This window comes from Armigeres subalbatus, chromosome 1 (genome assembly GCF_024139115.2).
Source record: "Armigeres subalbatus isolate Guangzhou_Male chromosome 1, GZ_Asu_2, whole genome shotgun sequence".
Lineage (NCBI taxonomy): Eukaryota > Metazoa > Arthropoda > Insecta > Diptera > Culicidae > Armigeres > Armigeres subalbatus.
This window is the reverse complement of record NC_085139.1, coordinates 222,806,299-222,824,262: the sequence shown is the minus strand read 5'-3', so window position 1 is coordinate 222,824,262 and position 17,964 is coordinate 222,806,299. Positions and strand designations below refer to the sequence as shown.

General features: G+C 41.1%; 1 protein-coding gene across 7 annotated transcripts in view; it reads right to left on the bottom strand.

Moving 5' to 3' along the window:
- Positions 1 to 10,516: 10,516 nt before the first annotated feature.
- The window catches only part of LOC134205817 (uncharacterized), a 167,462-nt gene continuing 160,014 nt past the window's right edge, over positions 10,517 to 17,964 (bottom strand). For all 7 annotated transcript variants that reach the window (XM_062681423.1, XM_062681424.1, XM_062681425.1 and 4 more), the window contains 2 exons: positions 12,032 to 12,049; positions 10,517 to 11,800 (listed from right to left, as the gene is read on the bottom strand). In XM_062681423.1, coding sequence (XP_062537407.1) covers positions 11,617 to 11,800; positions 12,032 to 12,049 — 202 coding nt within the window. In that variant the 3' untranslated portion in view covers positions 10,517 to 11,616. The remainder of the gene's footprint in view (positions 11,801 to 12,031; positions 12,050 to 17,964) is intronic.

The window sequence follows — 17,964 nt, the reverse complement described above, 5'->3', positions numbered from 1 at the left end:
ACCAGTCCAACTTTTGTTGCTTCACGTTTCAGGCGGGTGTACAGTTCTGCCACCTTTGCAAATGTTCGGCCGACAATGTCCATGTCATCCGCGAAGCAAATAAATTGACCGCATAACACCTTCTAGCGCAATGTTGAACAACAGGCACGAAAGTCCATCACCTTGTCTTAGTCCCCGGCGCGATTCGAACGAACTGGAGTGTTCGCCCGAAATCTTCACACAGTTTTGCACACCATCCACCATTGCTTTGATCAGTCAGGTAAGCTTCCCAAGGAAGCTGTTCTCGTCCATAATTTTCCATAGCTCTACGCGGTCTATACTGTCGTATGCCGCCTTGAAATCAACGAACAGATGGTTCGTTGAGACCTGGTATTCACGGCATTTTTGAAGGATTTGCCGTACAGTAAAGATCTGGTCCGTTGTTGAGCGGCCGTCAACGAAGCCAGCTTGATAACTTCCCACAAACTCGTTCACTAATGGTGACAGACGACGGAAGATGATCTGGGATATCACTTTGTAGGCGGCATTAAGGATGGTGATCGCTCGAAAGTTCTCACACTCCAGTTTGTCGCCTTTCTTGTAGATGGGGCATATAACCCCTTCCTTCCACTCCTCCGGTAGCTGTTCGGTTTCCCAGATTCTGACTATCAGTTTGTGCAGGCAAGTGGCCAGCTTTTCCGGGCCCACATCGATCCCTTTATTCAAGTCTCTAGGCTGCGTATAACACTTATAAAAAAGGTAACAGGGTTGCATTTGTTCGATCGAACACCACAACGACATCAAATATTAGAATTTTTAAGAATCGTCTTTTCACAGTTGAAACTTGATGTGGCTGAGAGCTTGGAAATCTACCGACAGGTACAAACCTTGCTGTAAACTAAAATAATAAATATGGCATTCAAGGTACTGATCAAACTCCGTATGCGAAATTCGGATATCTAGGGTTGATTCATGATGGTCACAGTAACTGAAACATTGGGCTGATTGTGAAATGGAATTCGGATACATTTTCATTGATGATAATAAGTCTCCATTTTATAGACAATAATATCTTCATTTGTTCTTTTTTATTAATTTTTCAGTAATTATTTTTCTGGTTTGTTTCTTTTTGTTTAACCATAATTTTCCAGGTGTATATAATGCAATATGTCTGCCTTTTTTATCGTGGTGTGTATGTGAGTGTATTGTTTGTATATAGATATATACTATACTTATATATATTTGTTTATAAGTAACCAATCAATGCACATTCGAATGGATTTTTCTCTTGAAGCAAGCGGCAAAACGATTTTCCAAAATATGAACAAACAATGGCAAAAAGCGTTCACAATATGCTAGGCGTTGAGGCGTACAATACATAGAGCTATGATGACTGTTCAATTCGAATATAGACCGGGGGATGATCGTTTATGGTAAACCGATTTTGCCTTAAGCGTCCGTATCATTCCGTTTGCACTATTATAATAGAGTATAGGTAAATAAGTCGATTGACACACTAGAGTTAAGCAGCGAGTTCGATCTGCCGAAAGCGATTCGAAAAGTTTAGAAAATGTGCTTGGTCGTTTCGAGAGATTTTCCTTTTGGAAAATGAAAATGGGTGATGGATTACGCGAATGATTGACAAATAAATAGATGGTTTCTTGTTCAGATTATGTTCGTTTCGATAACGTAAAACAGTTTCTTCTGCTGCCTCTAATTTCTCAACATTTAATATAATGAGACTTTATTTTCGTTCTTTGTCTGAAACTACTTTAGGCTTTACCATGCTTTGATTTGCCGTTTATCTGTTTGTAATTTTGTCGTGTGTGGTGAATAAATAGTGAAAACTTCAAACATGTGTACACATACATAACCGGAATGTTGTTTCATTCTTTTATTAAGCACAATTCGCCCACAAAACGGCAAGCTTCGACGGTCAAACACAGTTTTACATATGAGTGTGAGCCTTTCTGTGAGATAATGATTCACGCAAAACAAAACAAAAAATGCATGACTGTTTCTAAAGCGGTGGTTTTTGCAAAACTGTTCACACGTTTCAAATTCGTTCCTACCACTGTATCATTATCCCGGGGGGTACTTACATTGAGCCTTGGAACTCCACACATTCTTCCCTCAGCAAAGAAAAAAAATGGTAAAATCAAAGCAAGTTGAAACTGTCTTAAAGTAATATAAAGTAACAGGGAAATAATTCAAATTTTATTATGGCACATCCTAGTACTAGTGGATGAACATTATCCGGTAGCAATTGCTTAGAGTAAGGTTGCGGTTTAATACTAATGGAATTACTCCTTGGAGTTCGGTTTCGATACTATTGCATTGCACTATTTCGTATGAAAAAAATATCCTTTGAGTACTTTTCGATTTGTGTTCAATTGTCGTGGAACCAAACAAAAGATTAAATCTCGAATTTGCTCGCGCTATTTTCGAAAACTAGGAATATGCTCGCAAAGTGATGTTCACAAAATGATATACAGCCTAGTGCTAGTGTGCTAGTGGAAAACATCGCCTGTGCTACACAATACGAGCGAGCCAGTAAAAACGCACGCGTTCTGATCTATGCATCTATTATCTGCTCTGCTGAATATTTTACTCAAGAAACAAGTCCCTTAAAGGGAAGTCATCTTACTTGTTCCGTGAGTTTCGAAATCAGCCCGTGAAACAATCTTCTCGCATGCAGTCCAACGGAGGAACCACTAAGACAGTTTTTCGATACGGAACACTATCAGAATTTAGAGTTCAGCGGAATCAAAGACCAAAATCAAAGTTTAATTTTGAATCACAAGTTTGAAATCACTTTTCGTTGTGATTGAAAAAGGACAACTAATCATTCAAGGCATGGTGTAGATGGCAAATTAGTTATTTAGTGGTAATATCGAGCGCGCCCGACATCTAACGAAGCACAAAGGATGCCTTCTTATAGACAATAAAATCAAGATTGGTTTCAGACACGTTTCCGTATAAAAGTTTTATCTGGTCACAAAACGGGATAATGTTTTTAGCAAATTCCGTTTTTATTTCGTCAATATATTCGTCCGATAACTGATGTTCTGGAAAGGGAATTTTCTGCTGTGGACTTTAAAGCAAACTTTTCATCACCAACTGAACGATCGATGCTTCATAAGCTAAATTCGTGAAGAAATGTGAACTAGCTCTCACTAAGCCTCTCAAAGATCTAGTGAAGCTTTAGCCAGATCTATTAGTCTGCCATACTCACTAAATCTGGGAGGTGCTTGGGAGCACCGCGACAATTAAGTGGATTCCGTTAATCCAACTGCACTTCAAGCGAAACGAAAAGTATTGGGCAATCATCAAGCAGAAGTTAAAGAAAACTGTGAAGTGACTCGCGCAGATGGCTGAATTTCCAAAAAAAAAATCCACCCCCTGAGCATTTTTACAAACGTAGCGTGCTCATTGGAACATTTCGCCTACTTTTGAACCGTATTAGTTGTCACTAATGTTTTCAGTATTTTCTGACTCACCTTTGACTGTTCCTCCAGATGACTTGTTTGAAAACTCTGAACACGACTCAATTTGGCTTTGTGTTTCGGTAAACTCCATCAACTCCTTTAACGTGGGCATATCGTTGTAGACTACTTCCCCAGAAAACAGAGTACAAGTGGGTTCTTATTCATATTCTCCTAGGTCGGATAGATCAGTCAAGCATCGCGACCTTGATAGTCTTCTTACTGAACCACCTCGTCTAGAGCTACAGTGAGTTTAAAGTGAATGTGACGAAGTATCTATGGCATGGTTTCCCAAACTGTGGGTCCCGACCCTCAGGGGGGTCGCGAGCGGATTGTTGGTGGGTCGCGCAGAACAAATATTAATTGCAGCTCGAATGCCGAACCTTTGATCATTTTTTCAGGAACATTATTTCAAGTTCAAACCGCATTTTATATTAAATATCCATCACCACGCTATTTTATTCAAACATTTATGCCTAAAAGCTGTCCCCTTAATAAAGTAAAATAAAAACGACAAACAATACCATGTTCGTCATTTTTTGCATTTGTACATGTAAGGTAACGTGAATATTTTTTTATGTGGAAGAAGCCGAAACAGATGACATTCTGATTCAATTAATGCTTAATACTACTTGGTAAAATGCATTTTTTCATAGGTGGGTCGCGAGACATATAGAATTTTGCTAGGTTTGGTTTGGGAAGCTCTGATCTATGGTAAGCTGGAAATGATTGAGTTTATGGGTAGGATTGACATAGCGTAGTATGTGGATAGTAGACAGACATGTAGAGTTTCTTTAAACTCATCAATTTGTTTAGATTCATCGAAGAAATGTTTATTGATGGTAATCAATACGTATGGGACACTTTCGAACTGTTTTGTCCGTCCGGCTGAACCGCTCATTACACGGGCATAGCCGATTGCTTAGCTAACAACTGCCACTGCGTTGTTGACTAGCAGGAGAATGTTCTTCCTCAACCAATTCTTCGAGGATGTCCTTAAACCATAAAGTTGACCAAGCTCTGGCAGTCGTTATCCCCACATGCTCCTTTAATTGAAGCTTACTGTCGATGATGACTCCAAGATCGCAGAGAGAAATAACTCGTTGCATCCTCCGTTCCTAAAGTGTATTGGTGGTGTATTGAGTTGTTGAAACGAGTGAACGATATAACCTTGCACTTAGGGGGAAAGTGTGGCAAGATGGCCATCCTGAGCGGTAACCCTTGTAAAATAATGACACTCCTTCAAATTCTGCTGATTTGTCCATGAAACACCTTTATGATGACCTGTCTTTGACATAAGTATCAATAAACATTGATTAATAACGTTTCAGTATCTTATAAACTGGTTTTAAAAAGCTGTTTTTATGATGTCTATATTTACCATATAGGGGCAATATGACCACCCCTCGGGGCAAGACGAGCATGGACCAAAAACTATATGAAAAGTGTGCTAAATTTATTTAGAATAGGGGACACATTTCTTGTACTTCTATGGATTATGCTCAAATGATGCTTCGTTTAAAATGTCGTATTTCATGTTGATTTTTGACAACTGGGCACTACGACAATATCAGAATTTGCCTAAAACTAATTCCTACTGTTAAAACCATATCCTTTGTTTTAAATCATCTCTGATTCACGTAGAAACTATTTTGATCATTTTTTAATTCATTTAAGGGTTAGGCGACTCTTAATCCTGGAAATGACCTTGTTCCTATACAGTTGACAATACCGCCCCAAGCCGACGTATAGCCAAAGATTTATGTCCTATCGAACCTAATTACTGTGAATCTCCTCAAATTATGATTGTATATAGGCTATAATAGTTATATAAAAGTTTCGGTAAATAATAATTTGTCCTGAAAAATGAGTAATTTAGGCTTCAATTGTTAAATTATGTAACTAGAAAATTATAAGAAAATTCGAACTTCAACTAAATTATCTTCAAATCAATATTACAAGAACAAGTGAGGTTGTCAAAGTGCATTTTTCAGTTGTATTATAAACCTTTTATATTATTGTGAACCATCCCTTGTAATAATAATGTGAATATAATGCTCACTTAAGGCATAATTAACTTTGGCTGTCTTGCCCCATATGGCCATCTTACCCCACTTTCCCCTATTATTGTTTACATTGTTTTACATTGTCCGTGTTGATTAATCGAGATAATTGGTGATGCAATGATATAAATAATGTTGTGCATCAGCTTCTCAAATACTTTGCTCTAACAGCATAATAAGAAAAGCCCCGATAGTTCGCCACATTTCTGATGTTGCCAGATTTACGGATTTGAATGATGAAAGCTGTGTTCCAAAGTGTTGGGAATGTCCTTTCATAAAGCGACCGGTTGAACAAAACCGTGATCGGAGTTGCTAGTTCAGTGGAGCACTTTTGGAGGAAATCCGTCCGTACATGATCCTTTCTTAGACTCAAGCTCTTCAATGGCTACCAACACTTCATCTATAGAGAACTGTGTGACGGGTAGGATGATGTTGTACGAGAGAATATGGGCGAAGCAATCTTGACGAATAACTGGAGATACCTTGCTGAATATGCTCTCGAAAAACAGAGCGAAGAAGTTGGCGGCTTCATCATTTGAACAAGCTTGCGTATTGTTGTAGCTGACATTTGTTACCGTGCAGGGTAACAATGGTCGACGCACTTACTTGGACAAAAATATACTAATCAAATTAACAATACAAAAAGCATTGTGAAACTATTGCATGAAGTACCCCAAAGGTAGAATAGGTATTAAGTGAAATACTTATAATGCCTATTCTACCTTAATCGTGTAAATACTAAAATTCATCGTATGGCTCACATCTCGCCCTCGAACACGACGATGGCACCCCGTCTGGTGAAGCAAGAAATGTAGGAGAAAAGAGAGCACGAGAAGAGTGGGAAAAATTGGACTGGACGGGGAGTCGTGGGAAAGACACTGAAGAAGGAAAACCTTTTTTTCCGTAGTGAGCAAGTTTCCTAGAAAGTTTTTCCTGAAGTCGGCACGTTTTTCTACAATTTAGGCCGAGGAAGTGGTGGCTTTGAACCCGAGTGCGAGACGCACGGAAGCTACCGGTAGTTTTGCCGAGAGATCTAGGTGTGCACTACCCTACCTATCAGACCCGAAATCCCGAGTGCCACGTGTATCGACGAATTGTTAGTTTCGAACCCTGGAACGGATCGGATCGTCGACACCGGATACATCGGCGAGTTCCACACATCAAGTCTAGTCCATCTCGGTGTTGAACTTAATCTAGAATTAAAAAACATCTTAATAAAGAATAAAAAAGTCAAGTCCATATCTAGCCATTCCTACCCAACTCCACGAGGTTTTCCAAGCATTCGTCGTCGTATCGTCGACCGTTCATTTTCATCGCTGTGGAAGTAGACGCTAAGAACGTTACCAGCCCGCTGCCCGCTTCCGCCGGACGGAACTCACCCTAAGGAACAGAATCAATCTACGGCACGCTCCCTCCGGATACTACCCACACTATTCATCGACAGTTCAGCGACAGCACCGAAGATCTGCAATGCTACCAATCCTACCCCGCCCGAAGTGTAATCCCAACATCCAAAGGTATGCCGCTTGTCCACGTCAGCCCAAAACAACACCATCTATCGGCCGCAACGCTATACTGATAAAAAATAATACATAATGATAATGATAAATGATAAATAATGATAAAAAAATACATCTCATTTCTTTTTCCTGATCATTGAAAGGTTCTTGGTGCATACAAGTCCGTTGGCTACATTTTACAGCTACATTTTTAGTCTGTGTGTCCCTGGAGCAGGTAGTAAGCCGACCCTGAGTACCAATTCCCCAAAAGGCGAGCTAGTTTGGGACGTGTGGACGTCCACTGCATAGACGTGTGGAAGTCACCGGCAGTTACACATTACAAGGAATTCTGGCTGATGATTTCTGTTCTTCTACAAAGTCCCAGAAACGTGATACATTCTGTTTCACGTTGTACTCAACGGAAGCTGCTTTCAAGAGAGTGTAATCGCACGATATGAAATCGCTAACGAAATTATCGATGCCACCAATTGGAGTAGCGCGTTTATTGCTAGGCAATCGAAGCGATTTATCACTCGGAACGTTTCAGTGACTCGCAAAATCATAAATCTTTCTAAAAAAGATCTTTGCATGTCTTTGCAGCCACTGTCCGAGCCATTATCATTTGAAGCTGTTAGGAAAACTTCAAGATGATGCTTGTCGCTTTTATGACATGCAGAAAAAAGACTCTGAACATCTATTATGCCAATGTCCGGCACTTTTTAATCAAAGACGTAAGTTCTTCAGCAAGGGGCTAATAGAAACCTTTAAAATATGAAGATCAAATCCCTACGCGGTATTGCATTTCATGATAAGTGTAGTGTCGAACTGGGATAATGCTCTCAGATATTCGATGACGAAGGGGAATGAATCACAATAGATCAATAGACTGGTCGCAGTGATGAAGATACCCAACAAGGAATAAAAAAAAATCGGTGCCGATATTAAGTTATGGTCGTTAATATCAATTAGTAATCCGATTGGAGGATGATGTTTGTCCACGAGTAGAAAGAGGGTTACAGGCTCAAATGTGTCCATTAGCTCAGACAGACTAACGAAGCAAATATCAAGGAGTTTTCCGTTGACATTCTGCACGAAACTATTCATTCAGCGTAGGCCCGATGCAAACATGGACTGGACCAGATATGGTTCGTTATCGAAAACAGTATTTGATGGTATGTAGCCATTGAGCGGCATACAAATCAGCGTGCGAGTTAGGTGGAAGGTAAATAGCGACAATGTAAATCGAACGCGTTTTCAACTTCACACACTGTTTGAAAGAGATGGCGCCACAACATTTAAAGTAAAATGAATTTCCTTGTATGGACAAATCATCCGTTCTCATCAACTAACCATCGCATTAATACAAAAGCTAGGTGAAAAAGCAACAAATAATTTTTAGATTGTTTGTACCCACGACTTGTTTTATAATGGGGTGCTTGGTGGCCTTGTGTCACTGCTTCTGCCTCTGCCTGCAGGAGATTAAGGGTTTGATCCCTGGCCCTTTCCAATTTCCTATTGGATAATTTCGTTAATCATATAACTCAATCTCTTTGCAAATCAAATTATCATTGCTAGCAAGTATGATTCTTAATATAGAATTGTTATAAAAAAGCTGCCTGTTACTTAGTAGCAGCAAATAAAATGTAAAAATAGATTGGTATTCATTTGTACCCACATACGAATGCTATATACGGTCGCTATGCTCGTGCAGGCCTCATACAAGTAAGAATGTGTGAAGTTGATGTGCGGGTAGTGATGGTGTGGTAGACGTGTGCGTGGTATTAGCATCCAATAGCATTCAAATTCTAATTGTAAAAATGAATCCCATTAGAATTCACTTTAATACTTTCTCATTACTCTAGTACTTCTAATTCTCATTCATATATTCCTATCCCATAGATCGCATCACTTACCAAAGTGAATCCAGATAATATATCCCTTCATACTAACACAATATCCTATCCTAAGACTATCGTGGAGATGCAGAGGTATACTCGGTCTCTAGTAGCAACGAGAGTTGAACTAATAATCCTTCCTTCCCTTGATGACCGTAAGGACGTGGCCGGCGCCGTAATTGACTTAGTAAAATGCATTGAATTTCCGAAATTTGCACATTGAGAATGATAGCTAAACCTAAGCTCCATTCAATTGGTTCCCTGTGCAATTTCGCAAGTTCTAGTCAATCACGGAGTAGCAACTACGAATTGTACGGTTATCCTGCTCATGCTCAGGCTCATGTTTGTACCCACGACTTGTTTTACAGTTCATATTAAATTCTTGCTGTTAACTTTAAATTTCTTCAGGATTGTTCTCCACCTCGTGTGTGTGGAAGGAACATTGAAAACTTACGATATCGAACAGCAGATGTCGTTAGTGTATATGCAATATTACATTAATACAAAGACGCAGCAACACCACCTGTCGCTTGATAATGGAAGTATTGCAATTATACCATCAGGTGTAGTAGCTGTTATTAAAATGTTTTGAAAGGGCCACAAGAGGAATTTTTGGTAGAATGCAACTGACGACATCCTATTGAATAGAGTCACAGCAGATGTGTGTTTTTAAAGCAATCAGCGCCCCCACCGCGTGAATGCTGGCTGGTTAATATGCTTCGATCGCAACCAAACAGCACATACTCGGATGAAATTTTAGCACTGTTGATATCCTTTCGTAGCCAAGTTTTCGTGAATACCAGCACATCACAACCGTAGCTGAGCAATTTTGGTGCGCAGGCCTCTCATATTTTGGTAGTATAACGAGAAACATGAATTTCGTTAATTGTTTGGCCTCGAAGTTGCTCTTATTGCATGCGTACTTGCCTGCGATGGGTTTTTGGAAAACCTTTTTACCGAACTTATTTATGATTATGACTGGAAAGACGGCTCATGACGCTGTTCATATTTATTGAAGAAATATTTATGTTTAATTATTCCAATGTGACTGGGCTGGCATAGATTTCATAGACCGTTCTTAGAAGCATATGAAGGCATGAAATCGATCCATCGCGGAAATAAATGAATACAACCCTATACATTGGTTTAACAAATCCACCCTGCTGACACAAAAGTACATGGTTGCAGAGTGCAGACAGAATTGTGAAGAGTGTTGCCACCCAACGACGCACTACTCCATACAGTAATAAGGAAAGTTTTGTCGTGTCTTTAATACCAATCATGGAATCATACAAAACTTCTTGTAGTACATGCAATTTGCTCATTATAAAAATATTACTACTTTTAGGATAAATTCGATTTCTTTTTCAATTTAACTTTGCGTTAAAGTAACTGTATATAGGAACGTCAAATCAGTTTAATTAAAAATTATTACGCGAATAAGGGGGGGCATATCAGCCGTTCCATTCGTTGGTTCGATGGTAGGTTTAAGGTTGTCGATTTTTTGATAATTCCATGGCTAATCCAGTCGTTTCGTTCTTCTTCTAAATGATAAATGAAAATGATAAAAACAAAAAAAAAAAACACAAAAGTCATACGTTTTAAAAATCAGATAAATTTTCATTCGATAGCACTTTTTATCTTACACTTTCCTTGCTCTAATCATCATCACCTTTTCGCTAATGTCTCACTCTCAGCTTGTTTTTTTATATCCATACCTTCGATTGCAGAAATTACTTAAATCTAATGACTTAGCTTTGTTTTGCGTGTGTGTGTTTGTTTGTTTGCGATTTGGATGTAGGTTTTATTTATTATTGGCCCAGTACAATGTGCCGTTTTCACCAAATATGCATGTACAATTTTTCAAACCGCGTTCTATGGTTGGCAATAGTTTTGAAGCTTTTTTTGTTTAACAACTTGTTTGCCCTAAGCGATGTTATGATTGCATAACCGTAAGAGTATGTGTTGGTATGCTTTTACTTGATTCTATACACTATTACAAGAGAGTATATGCACTGTTTTTCTTACGGTATAATAATTCCTCTCCGGACGCCCATTTTTCAGTAGATGGCGGAGTTTGATAAGTTTCATCAGCGTGTTATTGTTTAGATAAAAAAAATGAATAATTTAAGCAACTATTCTTAGGAGAACAACGGTAAATTGCGTAACATAAGCGCGAAGTTAAGTTTAAACCAAAAAATATTCACATCTTATCCAGTTGTTTCACCCCGGAAAACATCAATCCGAAAATTCTAAAGTGCTTACATTTACATTTACAGTGTTCTGTTTTTCCATTGTTTTGTTCTCTGTTTTATTGTTGCTTTCGCGCTCCTTTCGCTTACTTATTTCAGTACGTTTTATCTCACATTTCTTCGATATTTTCAACTAATTTTATACATAAAAATCACTTTAGCTGTATACCGTTTCTCACAAACCTATTTTTCTCTTTTCATCAACACTTCGAGAGGAAGATAATATAATTGCGGTCTGCAACATGGCGACCTTGACTGTTTTACACTTTGTTGTATTCATTGTTTCAACTTAAACCTACTGTACAGTAACTCTAAGACGGGAAGGCAGGCAAGGGAACTCACCTTCATCCGACTAAGACGACGAGCAGTTGGGGGATGTAACTAAGCATGGGTTTTGCGGTACTTACAGTTTCTCAGTCACCCTTTATCAGACTTCAAACGACTCATTTTTTAGACTTCCCGGCTACTCCACCACTGACCGGTTTCCGAATAGTTGCCTTCGGACTCGCAGCAGCAGTGCTTTGTTGGTGGTTGATGGCTTTCTTCGGCGTTACCTTCGATGCTGCTGCTGCAGCATTCGACGAGGGGACAGATTTGCCTTGGGTTTGACCAGAACCTACCGGTATCCTGTTGGTGTGGTTATTGTGGTTGTTTTTGGTCGATTTTGATCGGTGAGGGTTTGAAAATGACGATAGACAAACACAAAATACAGTAGAAATGGATAGATGTAGGATACGTAGATAAAAATTAGACAGATAGGCACGGAGAGAAAGAGAAAGTGTAAAATTGTGGGAGAAAAATCAAAAATAATCGGTTAACATAATGGCTCAAGTTGCGGTTAGGGTTCAATCTCTTCACCGTGTGCGTGTTGCTGGCCTGGAATGAGAATAAGTAGAAAACTTGTGTTAATACAATTCATATTTCAATTTGGTACGATTCGTGATATTGTTCGGTAACGACTCCCGAATATGATTGAAATATAACTTTATTTATTAACAGTAACGGATTAAAAGTCAAACCACACACGAGCCGACGATCGCACTATTCTGACGATTGCCAACGATGAATCGGCGCATACCAAAACACTTGATGACATCTGTCACACGCTAACGGCTGGCAGCAGTAGAGCCTCATTAGTTTCGGTTGCGATTCGTACCTCACAGGCAGCCTTCGTATTCTTGAAGACTGACGAGTAGGAGTCGATTGTTGCTGGGTATTAGTCTGGGGAGTTCGTTGACGCTGTTGTTTAACTGGTTGCAGGTCCTCCAGTAGACCAGCCGGCAAAAGTGCTTGACTGCTTTCCATTTCCGGCTCAAGTGTGGTGTTGCGCAGACCCTAACTGTCCAAGAGTATTGACAGTGGAACCTCCATACTTGTCGATTCACTGTTGCTTTCTGCGCTGTTCTCATGTCGTGTTCGCATTTGGTTACAATGGGATCGTATCAAGTCTTTCTTCGAAGGGATCCAAATGTTATACATTACGCCACCGATACGCTCGATTACTTTGCCCGGTTGCCAATTCCACTTATTAGCTGAATGAACCTTAGCCCAGACGAGATCTTGAGGAAGATAATTACTAGCTTTCGTATACCGTGTTTGCGGTTGAACTGCATCTCTTGGTCGTTAGTTGGCTTGTTATACACCGTTGGTGGTCGAAGTAGTTCCAAGAATGTTCGCATCGGCCTTCCATGCATGAGTTCTCCTGGCGATTTTCCATCCGGAGCACTGCGACAAGGCGTTGATCTGTAGCACAGCAAAAAGCTATCGATTGCTTCGTCAAGGGTTCCCCTGCGGTGATTTTCTTTATTGATTGATTGAACGTATCTACAAACCGTTCTGCAAGTCCATTTAACTGCGGGTGGTATGGAGCAGTTTTCAGATGGATGATCCCGTTTGTTACACAAAACGATTCAAACTTTTCGCTTGTCAGTCCTATTATCGGTAAGCAGAGTTTCTGTCTGTCCGTACCTTGAGAAAATCCCCCGGAGCAGTCGTACGGAGGTTGCTGTAGTGATTTCCTTCGTTCGAATTACTTCTGGCCACTTTGTGTAGGAATCAACCAGGATGAGAAAGAAATTCCGTCTAAGGGTCCAGCATAATGCAAATGCAAACGTTGCCATGGTTTGGCTGGTTTGGGCTAAGATGCTAGGTTGGTTTTCCGGTCTGTTTTCCGGACACATTCGATGCAGGAACGCACAAAATTTGTAACGTCGACGTCGATGTTTGGCCAATATACAGGGGTTAGACAAAAAGGTTGAGATAGGCAAAAAAATGTCGAAGTTCAAATCAGCATAACTTTGCGTAGAATGATCCAATTTTGATGAAACTGAGACCATCGGACACGGAAACTCTTCTAGTATACTGTCCTCATGCAAAACCTCTGATTGGGCCTTGGCCACCGGTGGTGTTCCGGGTTTTCCGAGGGTATGTTAAAAATGTATTTTTTCTGCTGCATGTCATTTTATATGACGTTTGCTGCCATCATGTTTTATGTTTTCCCCAGAAACTAGAACTTATATGCTGACCAATGCTGGCTGCAGATCGAAAATCCGTTAGGTATACGCAGAGATATGGGCATTTTCGTGAAAACGATACGGAATTGGCCATACAGCCTGAACAAATGTCAGTTTCGCAGAACTTCCGGAACCTGTTACTGGCCAAAAGAGTCTTGCAGACCTCAAAATATATCTCTAATAAAGATCCTATATTCATCGGCTTAGGAAAACATTAATTTTGACACCCATATATGCATGGTTCCAGATGGCGCCGAACCGGGCCCTCCTGGAAGGCCCATGGAACCTGCTGTAAGGGTGGCAGTGGACACTATCATTCTGGAAATGTTTCTGTAGTCATCGTTTCGCAAAGCCATGAAGTCAGATACTCATATTTGCATTATTCCGATCTGTTATCATTTCATCATGTTCCCGGTACCGTTTTTACGGAAATGGCCGTATCTCTGTGTAGTTAAGATGGATTCTCGATCTACAGCCACCATTGGCCGGCATATTAGTTCTAGTTTTCGGAGAAAGCATAAAACACGATGAAAGTTAACGTCACATAAAATGACAAGCAGTGGAAAAATGCATCATGAACATACCCTCGGAAAACCTGAAACATTTCCGGTGGCTAAGGACCAATCTCAGGTTTTGCAGGAGGACAATATATTAGAAGAGTGTCCGCTTCTGATGGTCCTGGGTTTATGAAAATCGGATTATTATATGCAAAGTTATGCTGATTTGAATTTCGACTTATTTTTAACTATCTCATCCTTTTGTCTAACCCCTGTCTATACATGCTGACGAGCTATGGATCGCATACGTTCAACACCAGGGTGTCCTTTGTGTAACTGAAGAAGCACTTTCTTTCTACAAGCTAACGGAATAACTAATCTTTCACCATACATGAGGCATCCAGCAACGTCGGAAAGGCATTCACGACGTAGGAAAAACTGATGGATTCCAGGATCAGTGATGGTTTCTTTCTTTGGTGGCCAATTTTCACTTCTGGTTGGCCATCACTTCTGGTTGCCCACTGAATAACCTTGAATGAGAGGGGGAATGTTTGCAATGTTTCATTGATGATGGTTCTAACATTGTGCTCTAGTTCAAGTGAGGCAATCACGCAATCTTCTTTAGGGCGGACAAGATTATTGATGAGCCTCGACAAGACATCGGCATGACCGAAACTGTCCGTGGACACGTAGTAGATTTCAAAATCGTAGAGTAGAAGCGTAAGGGCCCACCGCTGGAGCCTGTTGGCTGTGTAGATAGGTAAGACCTTTTTCGAACCGAATATTTGCAGAAGCGGTTTGTGATCGGTCTCCAAAATGAATTTTCGCCCAAACAACATTCGGTGGAACCGGGTTACTGCAAACACGAGCGCTAGACTTTCTTTCTCGATCTGATTATAATTTGTTTCATGGTAGATGGCCTTCACGGTTCCGTCAGGGAAGCTGTTGCAATGCGCGCTCTCAGACCGACAGATGATGCATCTGCCGAAACAATGATGTCCATGGATGGATTGAAATGAGTAAGCAGCAGCGGTGATTGTAGCAATTCCCGAAAACGGTCAAAAGACTTCAAAGAAAGACAGGCGGGAGACCAATCGAGCTTGGTATCGACCATTAGCAATTGATCCATTGGCTGCCGGAGCGTACGCATCTCCCTAACATATTTTCCATAATAGTTTATGGCGCCCAGATACGAACGTAGAGTTGAAACATCGTGTGCGGGTGGCATGTTGATAATAGCTGCCACCTTATCTGGGTCAGGTCGAATGCCTTCTGCATCCAGTATTTGACCCAAGTATTTCACTTGACGCGTCCCAAAACTGCATTTGAGCACTTTTTGCAGATTTTGTTGATGCTCCTGCTCCTGTCCACCAACCAAAACGTCATCTAACCAACGGCAAAGTCGAGACCAGCAATCATATTGTCCATTATGTGCTGAAAGGCTCCCGGAGTGGATTTCACACCGGGTGATAATCGCGTGAACTGATATAGACCTTTGTGAGTGTTAATGGTGAGAAGTTGCTGGCTTTCTTCATCGACTGGAACTTATTCGTAGGCATCAGATAGATAGATGTGGCTGAAATATCTACAGTTGCTCATTTTCGAGAAAATATCTTCGGGCAATGGTAGAGGGTAGCAATTCGATTCCAATGCTGAATTCAGGCCGGTTGAGCGCATATTCGAACCGTCCCGTTTGGCTTTCTGACGACAACAATCGGGGCAGCCCAATCGGAAAATTCAACCTGCTTCACGGTTCCCAACCTTTCCAAACGAAGAAGTTCCTCCTCCACAGCACTTTCCAAACTGTATGCTACCGGACGTTTGGGCCGAAACACCGGTTTGGGGTCATTTTTCAGCATCAGATGAACAGGAGTTTTGTTGCAAAACCCCAATTGCGTGGTGAAAACGTTAGGGAACTTGGCACGAAGATCTGCTACTTGCTTAGTTTGCTCGATGGTCACTTGGTTGCAGCTCTTAAAAGCAGGCTCTATTACTTCGTTTCATCTCGTAGTTTAGAGCTTTCCTCGCTGTCTCGAACACCTGGAGTCTTTCGATCCTGTTCACCTCGGTTCTAGCACGTCGCCATTAGGTTTCAATTCTTTTAGTTCAAAGACAGGTGCTACGAAGCTCAACAATCGTATTCGTCCACCAATAAACCGGTTGGCGATTGCCGATTGGCTTAGTTTTCCTTGGAGTTGTTACGCCACAAGCTCGTGTCATGACATCGGATAACTTTTCGCCATATAGGCCAAGAGCGGGTTTTTCCATCGCAATGATTCCTCTGACAGTTCCGGGTTGAACTGCGAGGTACGCCATCCTACGTCACCTTTCAACGTAGATATCTGCTCTGTCTCGCTGCCGACTCTAGCAGGATATTACCTCAGACGTTAGTGAACCGGGATCCCAAGTCCACTGACCACGCATTGAAGTAACCTACTACTAGTAATCGTTTCAGACCAGTTAGTGCGCATATAAGACTATCGAAATCCCTAGTGTACTGCTCTGTATTCCATCTATGTGGACAGTAGCAGCTACAAAAGTACCGTTAAAACAACATTGGCTATTACGAAGCCCCCATCGTCAGGGGATGAAGTTATTTCCTGGATTGGGTATTTCTTGCATGTCCAGATTGACACTGTTCAGCTCCACACTCCTGGCATAGCGTACTCTACTCAAGTCATATGACTTATGTGAAAAACGGAACACTTAAAGCAGGCCTGAGTTCGTTGGTTCATGCTCATCAGGCATACTGACCAAATCACCTTCTTATTGGCCTTATTCAGCTTCTTCTTGACAACAGCCAAGGGTACTTGGAATGAGGCAACCGGCGATTTCGCTCGACCCTTCTTAACCAAATAGCGATGTCCTGGATTTCGACACCACACTGATCTCTCAGTGCAGCCACCAGGTGTCCGGCTACAGTTATCTCAACCAGGCCTTGACACTGGACTACTTCTACTGGTCGTAAGGCCTTAACGTGAATCCCATTACCCAGCACGTCTTCTGCCTCTTCAACTAACGGCCATTGGAAGGTGTGCCCTTTCGCTCGACCCTTCTTTCGCTCGACCCTTCTTAACCAAATAGCGATGTCCTGGATTTCGACACCACACTGATCTCTCAGTGCAGCCACCAGGTGTCCGGCTACAGTTATCTCAACCAGGCCTTGACACTGGACTACTTCTACTGGTCGTAAGGCCTTAACGTGAATCCCATTACCCAGCACGTCTTCTGCCTCTTCAACTAACGGCCATTGGGCGGTACTCTTCTTGGCCACCGCTTCTTTCTCTTTTTCAGCCATTTTCTTTGTGCTCGTTTGCTTTTTTTAAGGTTTACGTCCTCCCTCCAGGCGAATTTCAGCACCCTTTTTGGTGGAGACAATTGCAATAGCCTCCTTCCTGGCACCCGTAGACCTCCGAGATGTTCGTACTCAGCTTCATGTTCTGGCCTCCATCCTCCTGGTGGCTGGTCATATCCTTGTTATTGACCTTGGTCAGGGTGACGCCATCAATTTTGAACTTGACTGACGCTTCCTTTACCTTACGACGCTCCTCTCTTTCGCCTACTCCTGGCGACCTACACACTTAGCTCATTTTACAGTATTCGGTAAATTTTACCGAAATCTCAACCGCTGAACTGTTCGGTAAAATAATTTACAGATTTTTTGTAATTTTTCCATTGCTCAACTGTCAAAATCACCGAAAATCAGTAAAATAATTTACCGAACAGTTCAGCGGTTGAGATTTCGGTAAAATTTTACCGAAGTCGGCGATTTATTTTAAGT